Source organism: Periplaneta americana, chromosome 4, assembly GCF_040183065.1.
Source record: "Periplaneta americana isolate PAMFEO1 chromosome 4, P.americana_PAMFEO1_priV1, whole genome shotgun sequence".
NCBI lineage: Eukaryota > Metazoa > Arthropoda > Insecta > Blattodea > Blattidae > Periplaneta > Periplaneta americana.
The window spans coordinates 73,295,043-73,317,182 of record NC_091120.1 but is presented as its reverse complement, the minus strand read 5'-3'; the positions used below and the strand labels follow the sequence as shown (position 1 = coordinate 73,317,182).

The window sequence follows — 22,140 nt, the reverse complement described above, 5'->3', positions numbered from 1 at the left end:
TATTTGCTTTGAAATCTGACTTACCTTGTTGCATTAAAGCCCCGTACACATACCATAGGCATTTGAATAGCGTATTTAGACCGCCTTGAACTCCATTCTTGTAGTAATACTTGTAATAAGGGCTGTGGCAGTGGAAGTAGCGCAGTACGGGTGTAATTATTACGATCAACACCACAATACAAATCCACGTCTGCAACATTCATGAGTTACACTTGTAGAAATGTCAACCAAGTCACGTACAGGACAGAAAAAAATACTTTTTCTTAAAACCATATTATATTAAAAAATCAAATGAATGTAGCTTCCTCTGTGCAATAGTTTTCATGATATTAAATGTTCAAATTAACACATTTTTACGATAGTTGGCTCTTTAGAGAAAGATTACTAGTAAACTATTAAAGATAAAATCTCCATTTCTTCACCTTTGGAAAGATAATTTTGAGTAAAATTATAACTGTCTGAAGAATTCAATTATTTATGTAAATATATTTTATAAAATATGGCTTATTTCCCTATTTTGAAGGTCACCAAGACTGCCTCTTCGAAGCAGAAGACGAAATGCGTTTTCAAAGCTTCCCAGATTTTTCCGAATCAAATTTATTCAGCTGCTGATACTCAAAGCACTCATGAAATCAAATATTTTTTGACAGTGGAATAAGGACAAAATTGATATTTTTATGATCATCTCATTAATATTTAAACAATCCAAATAAATTAAATATCGGCCTCAAAATTAGCCGTTTTTTTTCGTTTATGCTATAAATGTAGGAAATTTTTCTACGAAATCTATTAAATTAGGGATCTATATTTTATATAATCTACATTTTGACTATCTACATCTATATAAAAAATTTCGAAGTTTTTAATAGAACCCGATGTCAATATTTCAAGTTTTTGTCCGATTTGATGTGGAATGTCCCGTATACATAGGCTAATATAGAAGTTAATTTTCATTATAAATATTGAATTTTTAAATTCCTATCAACCTTAATTTTATTTAAAAGTGTCAGCAAAGCTTGAAACAAGACGTTACGCTCGAAGATCTCTCCAGGATTCAAAAGCATGCGAACTTATGTTTTAGGAGATGTAATTAAGGAGGCCAAGATTATATTTTTAACTTAAATTCGTTTGAGATTCTGTAAGCCACGTCCGGCTAGATCGTCAGCTTTTTACGCTGCAGATCATTAGTCAATTTTCGGCAAGTTAAAGTACGGAGAAAAACGGTATTTGGGGCAGATTTTTTAAGGTAATCTCGTTTACTCTGTCACAGTTCGAACATTTCTGTATAATTCACAATCATTCTTATGACCACACAGTAGAAAGTAGAAACGAGAAACTAATACATCGGCCATTTTCTCCATGAGACCAATCACAAGGAATTCCTACAATTTCCTTGAGTTGACCCCAACAGCTGAGTATTCGGGTGTGGCAATGGCGGATCCAGTATTATCTAAAGGAGGGAGCTAACTTTTTCCTTCCAATTATTATTGTCGCCACTCGCTAGTCCCGACCTCTGCTAGGTTGAATCCACTAGTTAACTATTCAAGGGAGAAAAAAGGCAATCGCTATATTTCGCTCAACCACCGGACATGATTGTCTCGCCTCTCATCTACATCGGATTAATATCTACCAACATCCACAGTGCCCCCTCTGTAGAAATAAGAACTCCATCATGGATAAAGAATATTTGCTACAATGCTTAGCAATAAAGAAAATAGATGCTGATTTACCATCGCAGCTCACCAAATACTATTGGGACGCCTGCAAGAGAATGGAAGAAATCCAAGATCCTTAGCATTGGTCAACAACAACATTATTCAAGGGATGTACGCTCACTCCTAGCGAACACTTTGGTGACGTAATTATATAAGGCATAAATAAAACTGTTGGCTTTAATTTCGTAAAAGTAAAATGACTCCGTAAACTTCAATTTATAACTGTTTTCATATCGGCTCAAAGGGGGGCTAAAGCCCCCTCAGCCCCTCCCTGGATCCGCCTATGGGGTACGACACTATGTAAGTGCAAAGTGTATTTTTCTTCATCGTACCCACCACCTTCATTGTATAGGCCTACTGATGTTATTCTTCTTCTGCATCTTCACCTCTTACTGAATTTAAGCCATTTTAATCTGTACGTTAAACTAAAAAGAAGTTTCTATGACGAATTTCTGAATTCCGAATACATTAAAATTTCTAGACTACCGGTACTCAAATATATATTATATCTACTATGAAGCACAAGAACCGAAGAAAGATTATGATAAACATGGTAGGCACCGGTAACAGTTATAAACTCAAAGTATAATCTCTACTTCGCAATGAATGATAATTTTAAATTTTGAAGCCATACTACATAAATCTTGAAGTAACTTTTCGTTCATTTCATTCATAAATATATTTTTAAACCCTTACGTCGTAAGTAAAGGGGGCCATGAAGATAAGGGCTCTGCTCACTTCTCCGGGACGGGCTGTGAGCAAAGAGGATGCTTGGATAGAGATGGGCATTGTAAAGTTGACGAGTTCTTTTCTCCTTTCTGTCACTGTGAAAGCTCCAGCAGCCAGAAATACCTGGAGACAGAACAAAAATGGAATTACGGTACAAGAAAACGTTCGTGCGACGGATTCGAGCAATTCGGACTGAGCAAGGAAGAGCAAAGAAACAATATACCTTTATTAAAGATAATTTTTTTTACATATTAATCACAAAATTGTATTATTTATGTATGTATTTGATCTATTATTTAACGAAGCTATGTCAACTGTATGGTTATTTAGTGCCGTCATGTAAAAGCGAGATGTACCTGAAGATATTATCCGACTATTCTATCAATAGTCTCTAAACACACACCTTCATCTCAAACAGCAGAAATAACTAAAATGCTCTCTCAATTAATATCACTCAATAAAAGAATTGTATTCCAATGGATACCATCCCATGTGGAATCCTGGGAAACGAGAATGCGGATGCTTTAGCAAAGAAGGGCAGCACTGCTACTTACAGACTGTTACTAAATCTACGCATTACTCTGTGAAGAGGTTTATTAAATCTACATACTTAGACTTCAACAAACAAAATTTGATAACTCAATCCCAAGGGAAAAAATGGAACTCTCTGCATCAAAATCCACAGTTAATTCCCGATTTACCACGAAAATCGTCTGTAGCTGCATTTAGATTGGCAACAGGCCATGATTGTTTGGCTAAACACCTGCATAGAATTGGAATATATCAGTCCCCTAACTGCCCATTGTGCAACTCAAACCAAGAAATGGATTCGGAACACCTCAAAATCTGTGCTTCAGTGGCTGGTCATGATAATATCTTTGAAAAATATTGGAGTGCAAGAGGTCAAATGACTTTATTGTCAAACACCTGGCATTAGAAAACAACAACAACATTATCCGACATTCGTCCTACAGTTGAAGAAAACTTCGGGAAAAAGAATCAAACAAATAATCAACCCAAATGGGATTCGAACCCACTTCCGAGTGTAGTTTCGAAGCACAAGTCCATTTTGTTATCTCTAGACTATGCAGGTTCTTGATTTACTCCATTTCTCATTAATTACAAATAATAAAATGCGTATAGCGGTATGTCTATATCCGTTCAGTAGTTGAAGTCGCACTGTGTGTTTGGTAGGCTATAACGGGCTTATAAATTTGCGGCAGTACCTAGTCTGTTTCGGTTTTGAAATGTCTAACTTTTACAAGAGTTCGCGAAACAATCCAAGTAGTTAAAATAATCAATGAATGAAAATGTACTGTTTTTATTTTCCTTTTGCTTGATTCCCTCAATCCATTTTAAACACACCACATCCCAAAATTATTGCTCCGATTTTGTAAAACATGTAACTGTTAATGCTACAGCAACGCAATAAATGTCAATAGACAGATAGATATTCTCCCCAAGTTTTTTGACATTTTACAACTTCTCCATATAAGAACCTTTGTTCACAAGGCGCACATCTAGACGATATTCCAATTCCCCCCACATTCCGCGCAGCGAGTCATCACCTATCGCCTGCTTTAGATCTACAGCTGCAATGCGACGTCATATTGTCGTAACTTAAACATTGTCATTTATGTATCCCCATAGGAAAAAAAAAAAACACAGGGAACTAGATCAGGTGATTACGAAGGTCATCTTGTCAAGATTCGGTATTCGGCTGCGCAACGAGCAATCACGTTTTCCTCTTTCTACAGTCACAACAGAACGATGAGCTGCGAAATTCAGGACACAAAAAGTTTTCTGAGGTTTCGGTAGCGCCATTTTCTAATAATGATATTTTACAAAAATAGCCAGCGCATATGCATATGGTAAAGTACGCTTAATAAACTAGGAGACTTAAAATCGAAGCAATCAGTCTAGGACACACTGTACCTGTCAATTTTATAAACAAAAGTCCACTTCGATTCGAAGTAATATAATAATAATAATAATAATAATAATAATAATAATAATAATAATAATAATAATGCAGATTATTATTCTCTTTTATTATATAGACGAGGTAACACGTACAATAATGTCCAGGAAATTTGCCTGCGTATTATTATTATTATTATTATTACTACTATTATTATTATTGATTAGGAAAATAAAAGAAAATTAGTAGGGTCACTGACGAGAAGAAACTGCTTATTGAAGGATGCACTGGAAGGAATGGTGAATGGGAGAAGAGTTCGGGGCAGAAGAATAATTATATCAGATGATAGACGACATTAAGATGTATGGATCATACGCGGTGACTAAAAGGAAGGCAGAAAACAGGAAAGATTGGAGAATACTAGGTTTGCAGTGAAAGACCTCCCATTTGGCAAAACACTATTTGTATATTATGTATGTATCTATTATTATTATTATTATTATTATTATTGTTTCATTTTATTCGGCGGCACAGGTTAGAATTTTAGCAAGAAACGAAAATATATTTGTTTCCGTTAGGAACTGGGTGTGTATTCTTTATCTTACGGTAAGCTAAATTCATGATCAGGAAGACCAGCTACTTACGAAAGTCTGCTGTTAGTTCAGAAAAAAATAAATATGCGATGAGCCAAATTATACTCAATTGTTTTAAATGAAGAAGAATATGACAAAAATGACGGTGATGAATATCATATTACGAAAATTAAAACTGGAATATGATACTGAAATATTCCGACCAGGTAATTCGATGTGGATTATGTGGTAAAAAGACGGCGCTGAAGCAACTTCCTTCGGATAATTCCAATTTCCCCTGCCATCGATGTAGAAAGCAAGGGGATACTGTCGTATCATACCTATCAAATTCGCTAAAATCGAACTGTATGAGGTTTCTATGACGAACGTTCCGAAGTCATTGGAAAGTAACTAGGCTAAACAATGTTCGACTGAACAAGTAACCGTAAAACCCTTTAATTATCACGGACGCCTGAAATTAACAAATACGGCCAATTAATGATGAATGAAGAACAATGATGCTGAGGATGGATTCAACATGAGATTTGCATCAGCAGAAATTTCACAATTAATTATTTAACTTGTCATTAATTCTCTGACTTTACTCGTATTGTAAGAACTATGTATGTATATATAGAGTAACCCGCAACAGGATGTCCATAGTTTACCTATGCGTTCCTGGGATTATTTTGAGTCAAAAAGTTCTAATCAACATGGGGCCGAATTACAACGATATCTACAGAAAACCTAATTCTAAATTAATAATTTTATTACTTGTGATTCACTTCCAATTTTGTTTTGAGGAATATACATTCTGAACTGTTACATTTGTGGTTCGAAATGACCACCATGGTTGTCGAAACATCTTTGAGCTCTGTCTGTAAGAAAGTAATCATTTAGAATTGTGTTTTCTGTAGATACGGTTGCAATTCGGACCCATGTTGAATAGAACTTTTTCACTCAAAATAATCCCAGGAACACGTAAGTAAGCTATGGACATTCCGCTGTAGGACACTCTGTATAGCGGTCTCGCAAATGTGTAACATAAAGAACTAGTCACCACTCTATTGTTTGATTGAATATTGTATAAATTTTATATTCTGTATCGTAAAGAGTTATTTAAACTAATTGTTCTCTTACCCTCTTTTGTCGAAGAATTTCAATTATCTTGTCAGTTTCAAGGTAAGCATGTGTTGTATTTCCTTCGTACTGAAAAAGTAAGTTAAGAAATTAAATTACCTTTCAGTTTACTTCTTAATAGCTGATGTAATAATAACTATAGGCCTACATGACAAGCTAAATTCTCATACTCTATTTCGATTATATTATCCAAACAATATACTTGACTTTTAATATTAATATATCTTATATTGAAGAAAGGGTGTATTACATCTTTCAAAATGCTGCTGTCATTAGTCCAACCATCCTTGTTGTTAGCAGGAAACATCACAGTGTAGCTGTAAAGAAAATTCCATTTACAAAATAATTCCATAAGAATGAGACTTCATATCTGTTAATAAATAAAATAATATAGTCTAATAATAGATTATACGAATTTACACAAAAGTTCACTTTAATTTTAAGTATACAACGTACCTGAAATTTAAGCTCTGGGCTAGTTGGTCGACAATTTGAAAAACGAATCCTTTAAATTCTACATTTTCACCACTTTCATTATATCTGATAATTTGCCAAGGAGGGTTCTGAAACAAGACATATTTTTATACGAATAAATGTTTCTATACGATACAATCAATATCAAACATTATCATAAATTTTATTCGTAATTTTCAGGAAGATTATTTCATGAAGATTTCATAAATTAGCAGATAATATTGGTTTCTTTCTCTCAGTGTCATTTCTCTTTCTGGTTTATCTAATTCTGCTGTATTCCACCCTAACTTATAATAGCTGTTTCATCCTGATATTACACGCACACACAGTGGGACTACCATAATGTAGGAAGGGTAAAACAAAGTGAAACAAATGAAAAAGGAATATAAATGAAGAAATGGGTAAAACGAAAAGAAAAAACGAACGAAGGCGAAAGAGGAAAGGAATGGAAACAGAAAGCGATAAACAAAACAGAATTATAATATATATATATATATATATATATATATATATATATATGGGAGTCTCGGCTAATTCCGCAATATTATCTATCATATTTTTATCAAAATGTTTATTGAAAAATATTATCAAGGTATGTAGACATGGACGAAACCTTTCATTACCAAATGAGATAAAGAGACCTATTAAAATACAAATATATTTAGTTGTACATACATTACAGTTGAAAAAGAGTAACTCGGGTAATTCCGCAACAATGCGGATAAATCCGCAATAGGACTTGGCTAATTCCGCAGTCGTAAATAATTATGAAATACATTATGAAAGTAACATAAAAGGAACAATTTATATGTAACAATGCTCACTTTCTTCACAGGTGTGTAGCAAAACACTAAAAACAGCCAACTTTCGATGTTTCACTGTATTGCCAACAAAGGTGTCGACCAATATCCTTGATTTTTTTTCTAAAATACTGCAGAGGACATGCCTCCTGTTAGCAGCCTCTCAAAACTTACGTTCACGCTATTGTAAAGCCGCAGTAAAATCATATATGCACTTCTGCGGAATTAGCCGAGTTTCCCATATATAAGCAACGGGATAAAAATAAATAAAATAACAAACAAATAATATGACAAATAGATTCAGTAAAAATGAAAAAGATGTATAGAGAGGCAGTGAGAAAAGTAGAAATGAAAAGTGAACGAGACAGAGAGCGAATGAAAGAGAAAGGAAGAATAAAACAGAAGGAATAAAGGAAAATGTAAAATTTTCTGTTAAAGATTTTATAAAGAATTATCAGACCAACAATACAGCAAAAACTTACATTAAAAGAAACAATTGGAAGATTTCGTCCTGCAAAACCATGTCGTACATGAGGAAATAGATGATCCGACATCTTGATACCTTCGCGGGGTGTCCAGATCCCAACAGTAACAAGCTGTCTGGCAATCTTCCTCCCACTGTCTTTCTGCTCTTGTTCCTGATATTCCAATCCCCACGTATCCCCAGATTTAAACGTCCACATGGTACAGTTGTCACAACGGCCTCTCTCGCTCAGGTACGTCTGAAATAAGGCAAATATAATATTCTCCTTACACTCCACTTTAGCTCAACAGAGACGAGAGAAAATGCGGCAGTTTTATTGTTATTACTGTTCTAGTTACTACTAATAATACTACTACTTCCATTACTACTGCTACTTCTACTATTACTCATTCCTGAAAATTTGTTACTCAATTAATAAAATGATTAATGATGCAATATATCACATATATATGATATATATATGATATATATATATATATATATATATATATATATATATATATATATATATATATCTGTGCGTGTGTGTCGGTATAGCGCTGGCCTTCTGTGCTCGAAGTTGCAGGTTCGATCCCGTCTCAGGTCGATGACATTTAAGTGTGCTTAAATGCGACAGGCTCTGTCAGTAGATTTTTTTACTTTGTTATTTAACTACGAGGTTATTTAGCGTCGATGGGAATGGTGATAGCGAAATGTTATTTGGAGAGATGAGGATTCGCCATAGATTACTTGACATTTACCTTATGATTGGAGAAAACCTTGGAAAAAATCCAACCAGGTAATCAGCCCAAGCGGGAATAGAATCCGCGCCCGAACGCAACTCCGGATCGACAGGCAAGCGCCTTAGCCGACAAAGCTACGCCGGCGGCTATGTCAGTAGATTTAGCCAACTGGCATGTAAAAGAACTCCTGCAGGACAAAATTCCGGCACACCGGCGACACTGATATAACCTTTGCAGTTGCGAGCATCGTTAGATAAAAGATAATTTAATTTTTTTAAACAATATAATACATTACGCCCGATTTAAGCCTTATCTGCTGATCCGGAATTGCGCTAAAGTATTTACTTGATTTATTATAGATGGCTCTTTCAATTTTCTAACATCATTTTTGGTAGCCTTTCTTTCCAGTCTTTTCAGTTTTACTTTAAATACTCCCAATAATAGGTTATGATCAGATTCTAGTATATCTACTCCTGAGTACGTTTTTACTGAAGTTAGGCTGTTTCTGTGTCTTTTACTTAATAAATATACCTAATTAATCTAATTCCTTACTACATTTCCTGGTTTAGCCATTGGTGACTTCCAAGTATGCAACCTTCTTGGTGGAAACTGGAAAAATGTATTCGATATCATGAAATTCAAGTCCGATACAAAATTACAAAGACGTTCCTGACGTTCATTTCTTTCACTTACGCCAAACGGTTCAACATAGTCTTCAATTCGACCTTTTCCGACTTTCGCATTGAAATATCTCATAATTACTGTGAGGTCCTGTTTGGGAAATTTCTGGACTACATCTGAAATCTGGATGTAAAATTCTTCAACTTCTTAGCACTATGGTCTGTTGTTGGGGCATAGACTTGAACGATGTTAACTTGTCCAGGTTTAGCTAGCATTTAGCTGGAGTAACATAAATATTTCTGAGATTAGTACAAAATTTAAAACACAGTTAATTGATTTATTTGTTACTATTCTCACATCATAACGATATTCGCCATTAGACGTTCCAGAATAATAGATTTTGTGTTTGTCTATGTTAACTAGAGTGAAGCGTATGTAATGTCATTAATCTCAGGAGGTTACTCTTTGAGATATTTCAAACAAAAAAGATTAATACACTTTTGTTCGTTTTTACTTTCTTTTCGAGATAAAAACTGTTTTATACGAAATATTTCATAGCGTATTTTGGGAAAGTCATTGAATGAATTCCCACTATGCTCAGTCTATTTAAGAAATCAGTGTATTATGATAATAAATTATTGAAAGAATTTCAGTTTTATCTTTTAAATGTGCAAAAATTGATCCGAACAAAGGTAACATTAAAAAATTCCTTTTCAGAACAAAAAGTTACATTTGTTCAAATCAAATTTCTGCAAAATGTAAAAGACAAAACAAAAATCATTCCAACCATTTATTATTATAACACACTGCTCTCTTAAATTGACTGAGCATATTGGGAATTAAATCAATGACTTTCCCAAAACACACTATGAAAAGGTTCATAACATTTTTTTTCTCGAAAAGGAAGCAAAAACGAACAAAATTGTATTAAACGTTTTTGTTTGAAATATCTCAAAGATTAACCCAGTAAAATTAATGGCATTACTTACAGTTCACTCTGCATTAACCATAGTTAATTTCCTGAAAATAATCTTTCCGACTCTTAGTTAAATAATGCATAACATCGATCACTTTAAATATGAATTTTATTCTTACACGTATAGAGTCAAGAAGTTTGGATCGGCGTTCTAGCTTAGAAGGACGGATGACGTCCCATTCTTCCGGTGATACTTGTCCAATCATAGCTTCTTCTTCTTGTGCCAGCAAATCCAGGGACAGAACGAAGCTCTGCAGCAACTCCTCTATGTGACAGAACAGCCCACCCTGACAGGATAAAAAATATATCACGTTGTTAATTATACCTAATTCACATAAAACTGTTAATAAATTACGAAAGTTGATTCTTGACACATTTCTCTTTTTAGTTTTGTCAGTTTATACAGTCTTCATGCACCGCAGAGAGTGAGGAACATAGAAGGACTCAGTTTACGACGTTCCTAATTAAAACTCAATCATCTGGTAGCTACACAGTCTTTCTGGGAAAACTGGGAATTCCAATGAAAAAGTCTTTCTCATAAATATTTGCTTATTATTAGTGTAAGACATAAATAAGACTCTGAAATGAAATATTTTCGAAGAGAAATTACTGTATTTTACAAGTTTTATGGGCTTTGAATCTAAGTGGTCTTGTCTGGTTAATAGATACCGTTTTGTTTCTAAAGTTTGCAGCACTAACTCATAGAGGGATCAGCTTTTAATGTATGTTTTTTAAGAAGCTATTGGTCCAGAAATATTTTGAGAGTCTGCACTGTTAATTCGAGAACTCCAGGTTCAAAGAACATTTTACTCTATACATAGATATTTATTAGCATATTAGAAAACAAATGGCGAATATTCAAAGTTCTGACCATTTTATTGAGTAATGAAAATTGATTTATTTTCGCAGGCAGATTACTTTTATGAAGAATGCAGCAATTTACTAATGCTTTCTGTACTCAAACATGTATATTTTAGTTCTCTAAAAATACTTCTGTAATTTAATGAAAATGAATTTGAGGCAAAGCTTTTAGGCTGTGTGTGGAATTAATACTACTAGAGTCGACGGAAATTCGGAAGGCGGTAGTCTGCTAGTGTTTGCGTCGAGTGAGACAGATAGAGAGAGCAAGGCAGCGTACAACATTGCACATCGTACTTCACGCGCACATGCAATACAAATAGTGCAGGAGAGAATTTAAATTATCAAAAGACAATAATGACCTTAGCCGTTAATTACTGTAAGCAGGACACCAAATAAACCCTCTTTCCTTCACTAACAATATTCTTTGTACGGTTCTCAATCCCACAGCACATGCCTCTGCAATCGTTTCTTGCGCGTTGGCAATGTTGCAGCCAGCATCAATATGGCCGGCAGCGTTCTTCTCATCAACGTTTTTTAAAATAAACACTACTTTCCGCGCCTGCCTGTGCAGTACTTGTTTTTTTTACAGTCTCTTCTTTCATTTATTTATCTTACACACACACAGTAAATGTTAGTGGTTCTTATTCAATGTATTGAAACACTCACACATGAACAAATGAACTCGAGAAGTACTTGTTACTGACTGATTCCGATTGGTTCTACTGTACAAGCTCGTGACGTCACATACCAGAAATGCTACGGTGCATATAGCAGCCGACCGCCCTCCGAAATGCCGTCTAGTCTAGTTGGCTTTCGGCTTGGCTTTTGGAGGGTAGGACTCCGGAAGGACCCATGCACCTGTGCACTCATTGGCCCATTGTGCGCTCTATACGTATAGGCCTATGCGATGAACGCTCTAAGTCCGAAGGGCGACCTGGATGGCATACGTGAATCCAATACTCACAGGTGGGCTTTCATGTCTCAGCTCTGACAGAGCTCCCACCTCCCACCTCCAGCCGAGTACTTGATAAGTCCGAAGGTCCAAATTCCCAAGCTCACAAATCATCTAACAACACTACTCCCAAGACATAACCCCAGATGATAGATGAAATCAGGGGGAGAGGTGAAAAGTGTTGGGGGAATATAAAAGGGAAACTGTATCAATCCCGAGAAAACCTTCTACAATGTGTGCTTTCAATCATTTCATTCAATCATAGTGTTTTGTCCAAGGGCAGGTCTTTCGTTGCAAACTCAGCATTCTCCAATCTCTCCTATTTTCTGTCTTCCTCTTTGTCTCCGCATATGATCCATATAATATCTTAATGTCGTCTATCATCTGATATCTTCTGCCCCGAACTCTTCTCTCGATCACCATTCCTTTCAGTGCATCCTTCAGTTGGCAGTTTCTTCTCAGCCAATGATCCGACCAATTCCTTTTCCTCTTCCTGATCAGTTTCAGTATCATCGGCTGATTACTACTAGTGAACTGCTTTTCTTGACTTTACTATTGCAGAGTCACTATGATCTAGTACAGCGGTCGTCAGCACAGAGCACCCTCGGGCTAGCGTCGCTTACCCGCTGAGAACACAGTGCACCATGGTGCACTCGTAGCTGCTAGCGGGTATGCTCTCTACCTCTTCCTGCTGCATGACGGGGCACACGGGACGGCTCCTCTTACCCTTTGCACATTTCAGCGAGTGTTGACGACCACTGATCTAGTAGATCTATTGCGCTTACTCTCCAGCTACGCGCATTCCCAATCCACAGGAGCTGACTATATTAAGGTTCACTGAATATCCAGGTTTCGAGCAGGCTACTCCACTTGTCCCTAGAATAGCTCCCTCCATGCGTCGCCAGCCGGCGGCCGGGAAATCATAATGGAATGGAGATCGGACGGAATGGTGTTGATGCCAAACGAGGGTAATGGGAGAATCCCGGAAAAAAAAAAAAAAAAAAAAAAAAAAAAAAAAACATCTGCGACTTTCTCCTTCGCAAGTATAACTAGGGATTTTTCTGATTCGAATCCGCCATCGCAGAATATCCAACTAAGAAATCTCCTTTTGACTATTGGTCATATGATACATTTTGCCATTCATTTGAATTCCAAAGACGTTCTATGTGATATGTTAAGTATGTTATTTACTTCATTTTTAATCTTACAAATTATAGGTATACAACAACATTTTTTCTCGTTTCATGCAAAATTAAAACGAAATATTGTTACTCTATTCGCAAAACACATTAAATTTAAAACACAAGTTTCATCCCTCCTTCCATTTACCTTACATTTACTGCTGTTGGTGGTGGTATTCTGAGCAAATGCTATGTTCTCTCCCTCATTTAGCAGAGATATATAAGCAGACATATTGCTGTTAATAGAATTTGCATCGGGAACCAGATAGAACCACTGATTTACTGGTTCTGAAAGTCCCACTCTCTTGCACTGTTAATAAAAAAAATACAATTTAGTTATAATCCTCGACTTATTTAGTTTTGTACATCTTTATTTTTATTTATTAGCTGAAAAAGGATGGTAAGACTGGTGTTGATAGCAGAAAGCTTTTTTTTTTGTTTCTAAAATGGATAAAATATGCGCGCAATAACAGATTAAGACGTACAGTAGTGGCAAAAAAAAAAAACCGGACCGAACCTTGTAGCTGATTTTATAGCCTTCTTCACTCAGAGCACGATAGATTGGTAACTAAGACTTCCGTGGTTCGAATCCTGCCTGGGAAGGAAACTTTTTTTTTTTTGTTTCTTATTCAAATTTATTCCCAATACTTTTCGATTGCAGCGATGTTTTACTACTTAATTAACTTATTATTCCCAGAACATGAATTTTACCAGCAATCGAAAAGTATTGGGAATAATATGAATAAGGAACAAAAAAAAGTTTCCTTCCCAGGCAGGATTCGAACCACGAAAGTCTTAGTTACTAATCTATCGTGGTCTGGAGTGAACAAGGCTCTGAAATCAGCTACAAGGGTCGATCCGGTTTTTTCGCCACTACTGTACATATAGCAACTTAAACGCGGACAATCATGCATGCAAACAAGCTTAATATCTTACCAGTCCTATAATCCACTTTTCTACAATAGAAAGAACAGGCAGGCAATAAAAAGAAACAAGTCGTATAGTATTGGCCAAATTTACAGTATCTAATATTGATTCTCATATTACGAAGCCACAAGTGGTCACAGTTCTCCCGAATACACAGTAGTTAATCAGCATGAAGACAAGATGCATTTTTATGAAATGTATCATTCGTTAAGTATACTTTAAAAATGTAATGGAAAAATGTTATACTTTCCATGCTAATGCTTATTTTCCTGTAAATGAAAATGAATGTACACTTCAATTCCAATATGGTTTGGTAGACCATTCAATACTTACCACTTCCATGACAACGCCTATTAACTCGTGAGATACGGAAACTACAAAATTAGAGCCCAGTCGATTCACCGGCAAATCTTCCAAAACTTTCGTAACGGATCTCCTCCTGAAAGTAATTGTATTATTGATTTTCATTCATATCATTCCTTGTTACATTGAATCTACTATATATTCCGCATATTGAAACAAAACAATATAATTCCTTCCTGTAACATTAATATATGAAAGCAGTAGTTCTATTTACAGTAGTTACTAAATCACCATACTGTACTATGCATCACTATGTTTCATTCTCGGTAGAATTAGTAGTTGCTTTTTTTTTAGGAGGAATCACTATGACCAGCACTGCAACCATTGATGCATTGTGCTATTAACTCTCAGCTAGGCTCTTTTTCACCCACACCGGCAGATGTGCTGAGATCCGATGCGTATAGCAGGAAACTCCACATGTCCCTTGTGTCAGTCTCCACCGCAAGTCTTAACCGTGATCGGAGAAATGCTGATGAATTGCAACCTTGTACATCACAATTATTGTCATCATGAATTTTTAATGAAAAATTCCAGCCCTGACCGAGACTCAAACCTTAACCGCCAACGTAACAGGCTGATGATCTAAACCACGCAACCATCACAGGGACGTATCTGGCTGAATTACTGTATTTCGTTTTACAACATTAACTTATACTTACATCCAAAACAGAATCATAAAATTCGGTGGCCACAAGTGTGTCCTATTTTTGTTAGCTAAACATAACTGGCAACCATGGAAATTAATAACAAATACAAAAAAAAAAAACACAAATGTGCGTGAAGTATGGTAGAAGTATAGTTCTTTGTCTTCATTTACCTTTCCCACTCTATCCGAGAGTTATTCACCTTATATACCGAGATGGTTGCAGTGCTATCTTCTCGTCCGGGAATAATGGAAGAGAGGCCCATTATAATTCCTTTCATTACTTCCACATCTGAAACAGAAAGTAGTGTCACGACAATTCAGTACAATTTAATTAACATGCACCCAGATAAGAAGACGAGCTTTCGTTTTCTTGATCATACACAAAATGTTCTCTATAACCCCAAAATTAGACAATGACTTCATTTGTAAATTGTAAGATTTAAGTAGTAGGCATATATACGGAATTAATTTTGCACAAATGTACAGATACTGAAATAAAATTTGGAGCTCCCTTACTGTGTAACTTTCGCTTACAACACACTGCGTATGTGCAGTAAACAAGAGCCCCTGTATATATGCTACTTGTGGACAGTCGTGTGAAACTGTTGCCTACATGCAGGTGAACTATCAAGATTCGCTGCAAATTTTAATTCCGTATCTGTACAGTATACTTCGCCGACAATTATTTATAAATTCCAGATAGTTAATAATGTATATGCTCGTCTCGTCAAAGCTGCCGTTCACTAGAGAACGCATAATTAACCATTTAAATTTGTTATAGTTTGTTTAAGAGTCTGAAATATGTTATAAAATGGAATGGAGGGTTGATTTTAAATACATCAGGGCCTCTGAAGAGAGAAATAATACAACCGATAAATAAAAAATCAATCGAAGCGAATATGAACAAGAAAACCAAGCATTATGTCGATCTTGTACTAGCAGTTTCAAGAATGTAGAGCCGTAGATCGTTATGGCATGAATTTACAGTACAAAACGAGGTTCGAGTCTCCGACAATCTTAACTTCTTAAATTACAAATGTGTCCATTATATACTGTATCTCGCAAAACTAAATTTATGTGGCGAGTCTCTTATATTATATGCCCGAACTCTAGTAAATAACAAACCCCCTCCTCTCCCAAGCAATATTCCTTCCTGTCTGTCTCGGCATTGGAATGGAATTTACGGGAGAGGGGTATTATGGCCGAGCACCACGACCTGTAACAATCTATCGCGCTAACCCTCCACCTAGGCGCATTCCCAGACCCACATCGGCTGACTACACTAAGGTTCACTGTGTACCCAGGTTTCGAGCAGGCAACCCCCCTCGTCCCTAGACCAGCAAATCCGTGCGTCGCCAGCAGGCGATCACAGAATTCTATGGAATGATAACGAAATGGAGAAACGGTGACGGGATGATGAAGATGCGTAATACGGGGGAAAACGGGAGAACCCCGAGAAAAACCCCAATTGCGATGAAACTGACACCACTCCCCTCAAGTTCATTGTCAGGCAGCTGTTCGAGTCCATGAACGGTGCCCAGTATTTCCTTGTCACTCAGAACTGCCCATTATTTCCTTGTGCACTCAAAACTTTGAAAGACCGGCGAAAGTCTATAAAGAAAGCGTCAAAAACCTTCAAACATAATGACAAAATCCAAGCTACCCCTACAGACTAAGCGCGGTTTAGATAATTCACCCACGGCTACTTTAGAGTCAAATGTACCGGTATTTTCATATGCACATTTATTTTTAATTAACTAAAAAATTTAGTGGGTGTAGCTGTGAGAATTCAACACAAAATCCACACAGCAATAAAAATTCCACACTTTTGTGGAATTCTACAGTTTTGGCAACACTGGTAAACAGGCAGATGTGACTTATTCGAACAGAAACGAGAAAAGAACTAACATTAAAAGACATGTTCTTCTTACAAAACCAACGCGTCCACACCTGTGGAGTCAAGTTTAGTGCGTCTGGCCGCGAAACCAGATGTCCCGCGTTCGATTCCCGCTCGGGGCAACTTACCTGGTTGAGGTTTTTCCGGGGTTTTCCCTCAACCCAATATGAGCAAATGCTGGTAATTTTCGGTGTTGGACCCCGGACTCATTTCACCGGCATTATCACCTTCATCTCATTCAAACGCTAAATAAGCTAAGATGTTGATAAAGCGGCTTAAAATAACCTACTAAAAAAACAATACCAACGTCACAGTCCTTGTTCCTTCAAATATATTAATTTTAGGGTCCATCTGTATTATACAGTACATTTTTTCTTGTTTTCATGAATAATACCTCATCTAAAAGTATTATACTCTTTTTTCTTAACATTCTGTATATGTAGGCCTAATATGAATTATAAGACTAGACAATTAGGTCATAGTATGATCACGATCAATCTGAAACAGTGTAGTAAAAGTCCATAGAGGGCTCTCAAAAGAACAACAGATTTTATGCTTTATCTTTTAATATTGGCCTCTGTGAACAGGACGACTACTTCAATCAGCGGATAAAGGAAAATAAACGAAGTCGGTAATACGAACAAAGACACTCTCCACTACCACAATGATATAAGAAGTTCGGCGAAAAATATAAAAACAAAATATGCAGGTGGGAACCGTGGGAAACATAAAAATGACAAAACGCATATGATGAAAATCGTCAGCATCATTGATGACGTAAACTCTGGGTTCTGTGTCGGCGCGTCGAGTAGCTAAGCAACACGCAAAAAACACTGTGTGGTGTCAGCCTATTGCCTCAAAGAATAGATGGAAGATATGACTTAATATGAAGGGCTCGAACTACCGCACGCTGGTAGCCTGGGAATTCGAATAACAATTTAACACTTATTTAATGTATTACATGTTTTATATTTAAGACATAAATTACGTATTTTACACAAAGAAATTTTTTAAGAGGACTGCAATTGATTTTTTATTTCAAATAAAGACCTAAGTTATTACTTTTTAAGAAAATTATAGTATTTATTAGGCCTATACATCGTTCTCGGATTAATTGTCTTGTAGTCTATTTACTGGATATTAATCAAATTCGTTCAGTAATTCAGAAAAATCATAATACACAGACGGACAGATAAGCAAACGGCATAACCAAAACCACTTTTTCGTCACAGGTAAAAGAAATGTGAGATGAAACACATGCTGACCACATAAACAGGAAGTCCCACTTCTTACGACTGTCTAGTCATCTACTGTTTGTTTAAAATTATCTTAAGTGTGAAGATGAGAATGGTCGAAATGATTCAGTACCTGAAAGATGACATTACATATGAAGAGTCCACTGCAAGAATGATGGATGTCACTTTCTTGTCGAAAATGAACCAAGACTGTCAATGCATAGCTTAAGACATATAGAATGTACATACAGAGTTATATGGCATTAACACTGATAGTCATTGTGCAGTAATGATCGGAAAATCACAGTTAGGCTTTGAGCGCTAAGCATTTCAAACTTTCAATTGCTTCTCCTGCAAAATGTATTCCAAATGACATCCATCATTCCTGCACTGGACTCTTCATATTTAAACACATTCGTTTGTTTCAAGTTCCCTGACTTACCAATGGAATCGTCATACAAAAGAATGGATGTTGTCCAAGATGCCAGAATTGACATTTTCACATCCAAAACCAACTGAGAGGTCACACGGTTCTTGGCCACGAGCGGTACTGTTATGCCTTCTCTGCTGCTTAGGCGCGGGCAATCCGCCTCTGAAGATAATATATCAAATTTATAATTGAAGACATCCTAACCAACAAAACTGTAATTCATGTTTCAGGAGGAAGGAAAATAATTTCAAGTGCATATTTCATTACGCCTATATTTACTATCACAGCCATTTGACTAAACAAGGATTCAAGTTTACCCAGCCATTGAACGTAATAATTTATTGTTATAAATATATTCTTCAAAATTAATTTTTTACCTACATCACATATTTTAAGAATCTGATGTTATATACTTTTTTTCGGGAAGGTCTTCAATTTTACACGTTATATCGTATAAAACTTTCAAAATAAATTAATGAAACCGATAAAGAACCCATCAATCTCACTTAAATACTTTATCCTTATACAAAGTAACTTATAAGTAAAGTATCATGCTGGTCTGCATCTGTATGTATGTATGTACAGTTCGTATGTACGTAATGTATATGTATGTATGTATGTATGTATGTATGTATGTATGTATGTATGTATGTATGTATGTATGTCATAAGCTCTCACAATAGCTTTACATAAACAAAGTATTTACCTGTAATAGCTAGATGCAATAAGTTATCATGCTGAAATCGTCTGAATAGTTTCCATGTATTGTAACAAGACATTATACTCATTAACGCTGTAGTATCTGCAACAGTATTGAAAGTAAAGCAAATAAAACTGAAAATATATTACTATGGAAGATAAAAGTTTATACTACATAACAATATAATGAATTAACTAAAAAAATTTTGAAAACCTTTGCAAAGAATAGTTTTTCTTAAGTAAATTATACATACAGTATAAATAACATATCAAACATTATATCATGTTTAAAATAACACCGCAATTTACATTGTACACGTTACTAGCTGACAGTGTGAAATTATTTTCACGACGTTGTAACTATTTAAATAAAACGCTATACCTCTGAATACCGCATAAGTATACTTATATATAAAAACTGTACCAATTAAAAATAATTAAAAAACATCTTATGTTTCTATTTAAGAGAGAAATTGTATACCGTCGTTGTTCCTGCAATAAGTCCTATGGGACATATTTATCGATTTTGAATATTCAAAACGTCTAAGTGCTTCGCTATGGTAATTTATTTATTGTTCAATATACGGATCTTTCTCTTTTTTTCTATTCTTGGTCTTTTCGCTGCTTCGAAATTTTACGTAAGTGCTACATTGAATTTTAGAACCTCAATGACATGAAAAATGTTCTGATGAAATCAATAGAATTCCAAATTCAACTTAATGTGAAACGCTTCGCAACAGTTTGTAGTGGGTTCCATATTTGAACTAAATTTCGCCCACATTACTAGTGGAAACTCACAATTTTCTTCGATGAAGGTATTCAGTAGGTAATCAAAAAACTCGTCCAGCTTTCCATTCATGGGCTTATGCGCCCAATGGAAGAAAGGGTAAACCAAATATGCATTTTAAAAGTCTCCCTATCTCAGATTCCTTATTTTTAAATTCATTTGATAAGCCATTGTTATTTATTTTCCTCCACCAACACTGATTCAAATGGAACCTGCAACATTTCAGCACACTTTCTGGCCAAACTGAGAGAACTGCTGAGTAAATTGCTCTTCTCAAAATAAGCGAAAACAAAATCGGAATTTGTGTTATTTTTATTAGTACTTGAAGAGCCATTGTGTATATTACGACCATTTTGCTCGGCAGGAAGAAAAAAACAGGGAAATGTAATGACACTAATAACCCATGCACTATGAAAACCTGATAAAAAGTGAAGGTTCTCTACAGGAAGGAGTAATCAAACATTACCCTCTCGCCGACCTTCTACAAGCAGAGGAATCAACTGGAACCTGATGTAAATATTGATAGGGGAGACCACACCTGTGGAGTATAGGTTAGCTCGTCTGGTCGCGAAACCAGGTGGCCCGGGTTCGAATCCCGGTCGGGACAAATTACCTGGTTGAGGTTTTCTCCGGGGTTTTCCCTCAACCCAATATGAGGAATATGTGCTAGACTCCGAACTCATTTCACCAACATTATCACCTTCATCTCATTTAGACGCTAAATAACCTAAGATGTTGATACAGCGTTGTAAAATAATCTACTTAAAAAAAGATACAAGGGAAAAAACACGACGTCATTCATGCAGCTTTGGGAACCAATCCGAAAGCAGCTGTTGGAACGTGGGGTTAACACCTCCACCTCTGTAAAAAAAAAATCTTGCTGTTGACAAGCGCAAAAGAGGCTAAGGTCAAACTTCAAGGACAGTAAAGCCACAGAAGAAGATACAATAGAGCATCGATTATCCGAAACAATTGGGGACTGGGGGTGTTTGAATAACTGATTTTTTGGATAATCGATCATTTACTAAAAAAAATTGTACCGGTGTCATAGGAGCAGTATGAAACAAAGAAACACTGATACTAAACACAAACCTGTACATACATATTTTACAAATAACACAGAGAACTGACTAGCCTAGTTTGACACGTTCAAAGTGGCCTACAGTTTAGGAAAAGTAGTCCAAAAATATTTTGTTTGCTGCAGAGTTGAGACTCGTTCTTTTGCGACTAAATCTCGCAAACAGCGCTAGCGAAACTTCTACATGACTCGCGCGCAAATTATAATTTGCCGGCTGGAACGCTTTCGGTTAACCGATGTTTCGGTTGATCGGTATTGGGATAATCGATGCTCTACTGTATATTCAAAGAAATGTTAAAAGAGAGTAGACTAGTACTTAATAGATGCAATTTAATATTCAATTAATCAGCTAATGAAAAATTTAAAACAATTTCCTTCACATAAGACCGACAGGAAACATATCGTATTTAAAACTCACCTTTGTCCAGATGTATGTCGTCGATGGTAAAAAAGGAGAAGCTCAGTTCGGCATGTGACAGTTGATTATACGTTACATTTCTTATTATTTGTTTAACCTTTTTCACTAAATATTTGTAATCCACACCCCTGAAGTCTCGTTCAGCCACGACAGCTGTAAAAACAAAATCGCTTTAAAAATTCTATTTTACAGATAAGTTATATATGGTTAGAAACAATACAAAGCTGCACACAATACTTAAGAGAACACGAAGAGCATCGTTTCAAATCGTATTATGTCCAAGAAACAATATTTTATAGGAATGACGAAAAATTGAATTACTCGTAGACCGAACAATTAAAAAAAAAGTAAGACAAATTTGATGTTATAATGCTTTAGATGTATTTTTATGAACTTGTAAAAATGAATCGAACAATTAAAAAAAAAAAAGACAAATTTGATGTTATAATGCTTCAGCTGTATTTTTATGAACTTATAAAAATGAAATCATTTCTTATTTATGTTCAACGAAA

The 22,140-nt window shown here is 35.7% G+C and overlaps 1 protein-coding gene across 1 annotated transcript in view; it reads right to left on the bottom strand.

Moving 5' to 3' along the window:
• Ir93a (Ionotropic receptor 93a) overlaps positions 1–21,746 on the bottom strand; it is a 42,296-nt gene extending 20,550 nt beyond the window's left edge. Inside the window, exons 1-12 of the mRNA XM_069825132.1 lie at positions 21,629–21,746; positions 19,353–19,448; positions 18,659–18,808; positions 15,256–15,373; positions 14,409–14,514; positions 13,297–13,458; positions 10,274–10,441; positions 7,834–8,073; positions 6,534–6,640; positions 6,328–6,394; positions 2,412–2,567; positions 25–190 (exon numbers count right to left, since the gene is read on the bottom strand). Of these exons, the coding sequence (XP_069681233.1) occupies positions 25–190; positions 2,412–2,567; positions 6,328–6,394; positions 6,534–6,640; positions 7,834–8,073; positions 10,274–10,441; positions 13,297–13,458; positions 14,409–14,514; positions 15,256–15,373; positions 18,659–18,808; positions 19,353–19,434 (1,522 nt within the window). The 5' untranslated portion in view covers positions 19,435–19,448; positions 21,629–21,746. The remainder of the gene's footprint in view (positions 1–24; positions 191–2,411; positions 2,568–6,327; positions 6,395–6,533; positions 6,641–7,833; positions 8,074–10,273; positions 10,442–13,296; positions 13,459–14,408; positions 14,515–15,255; positions 15,374–18,658; positions 18,809–19,352; positions 19,449–21,628) is intronic.
• Positions 21,747–22,140: the final 394 nt, after the last annotated feature.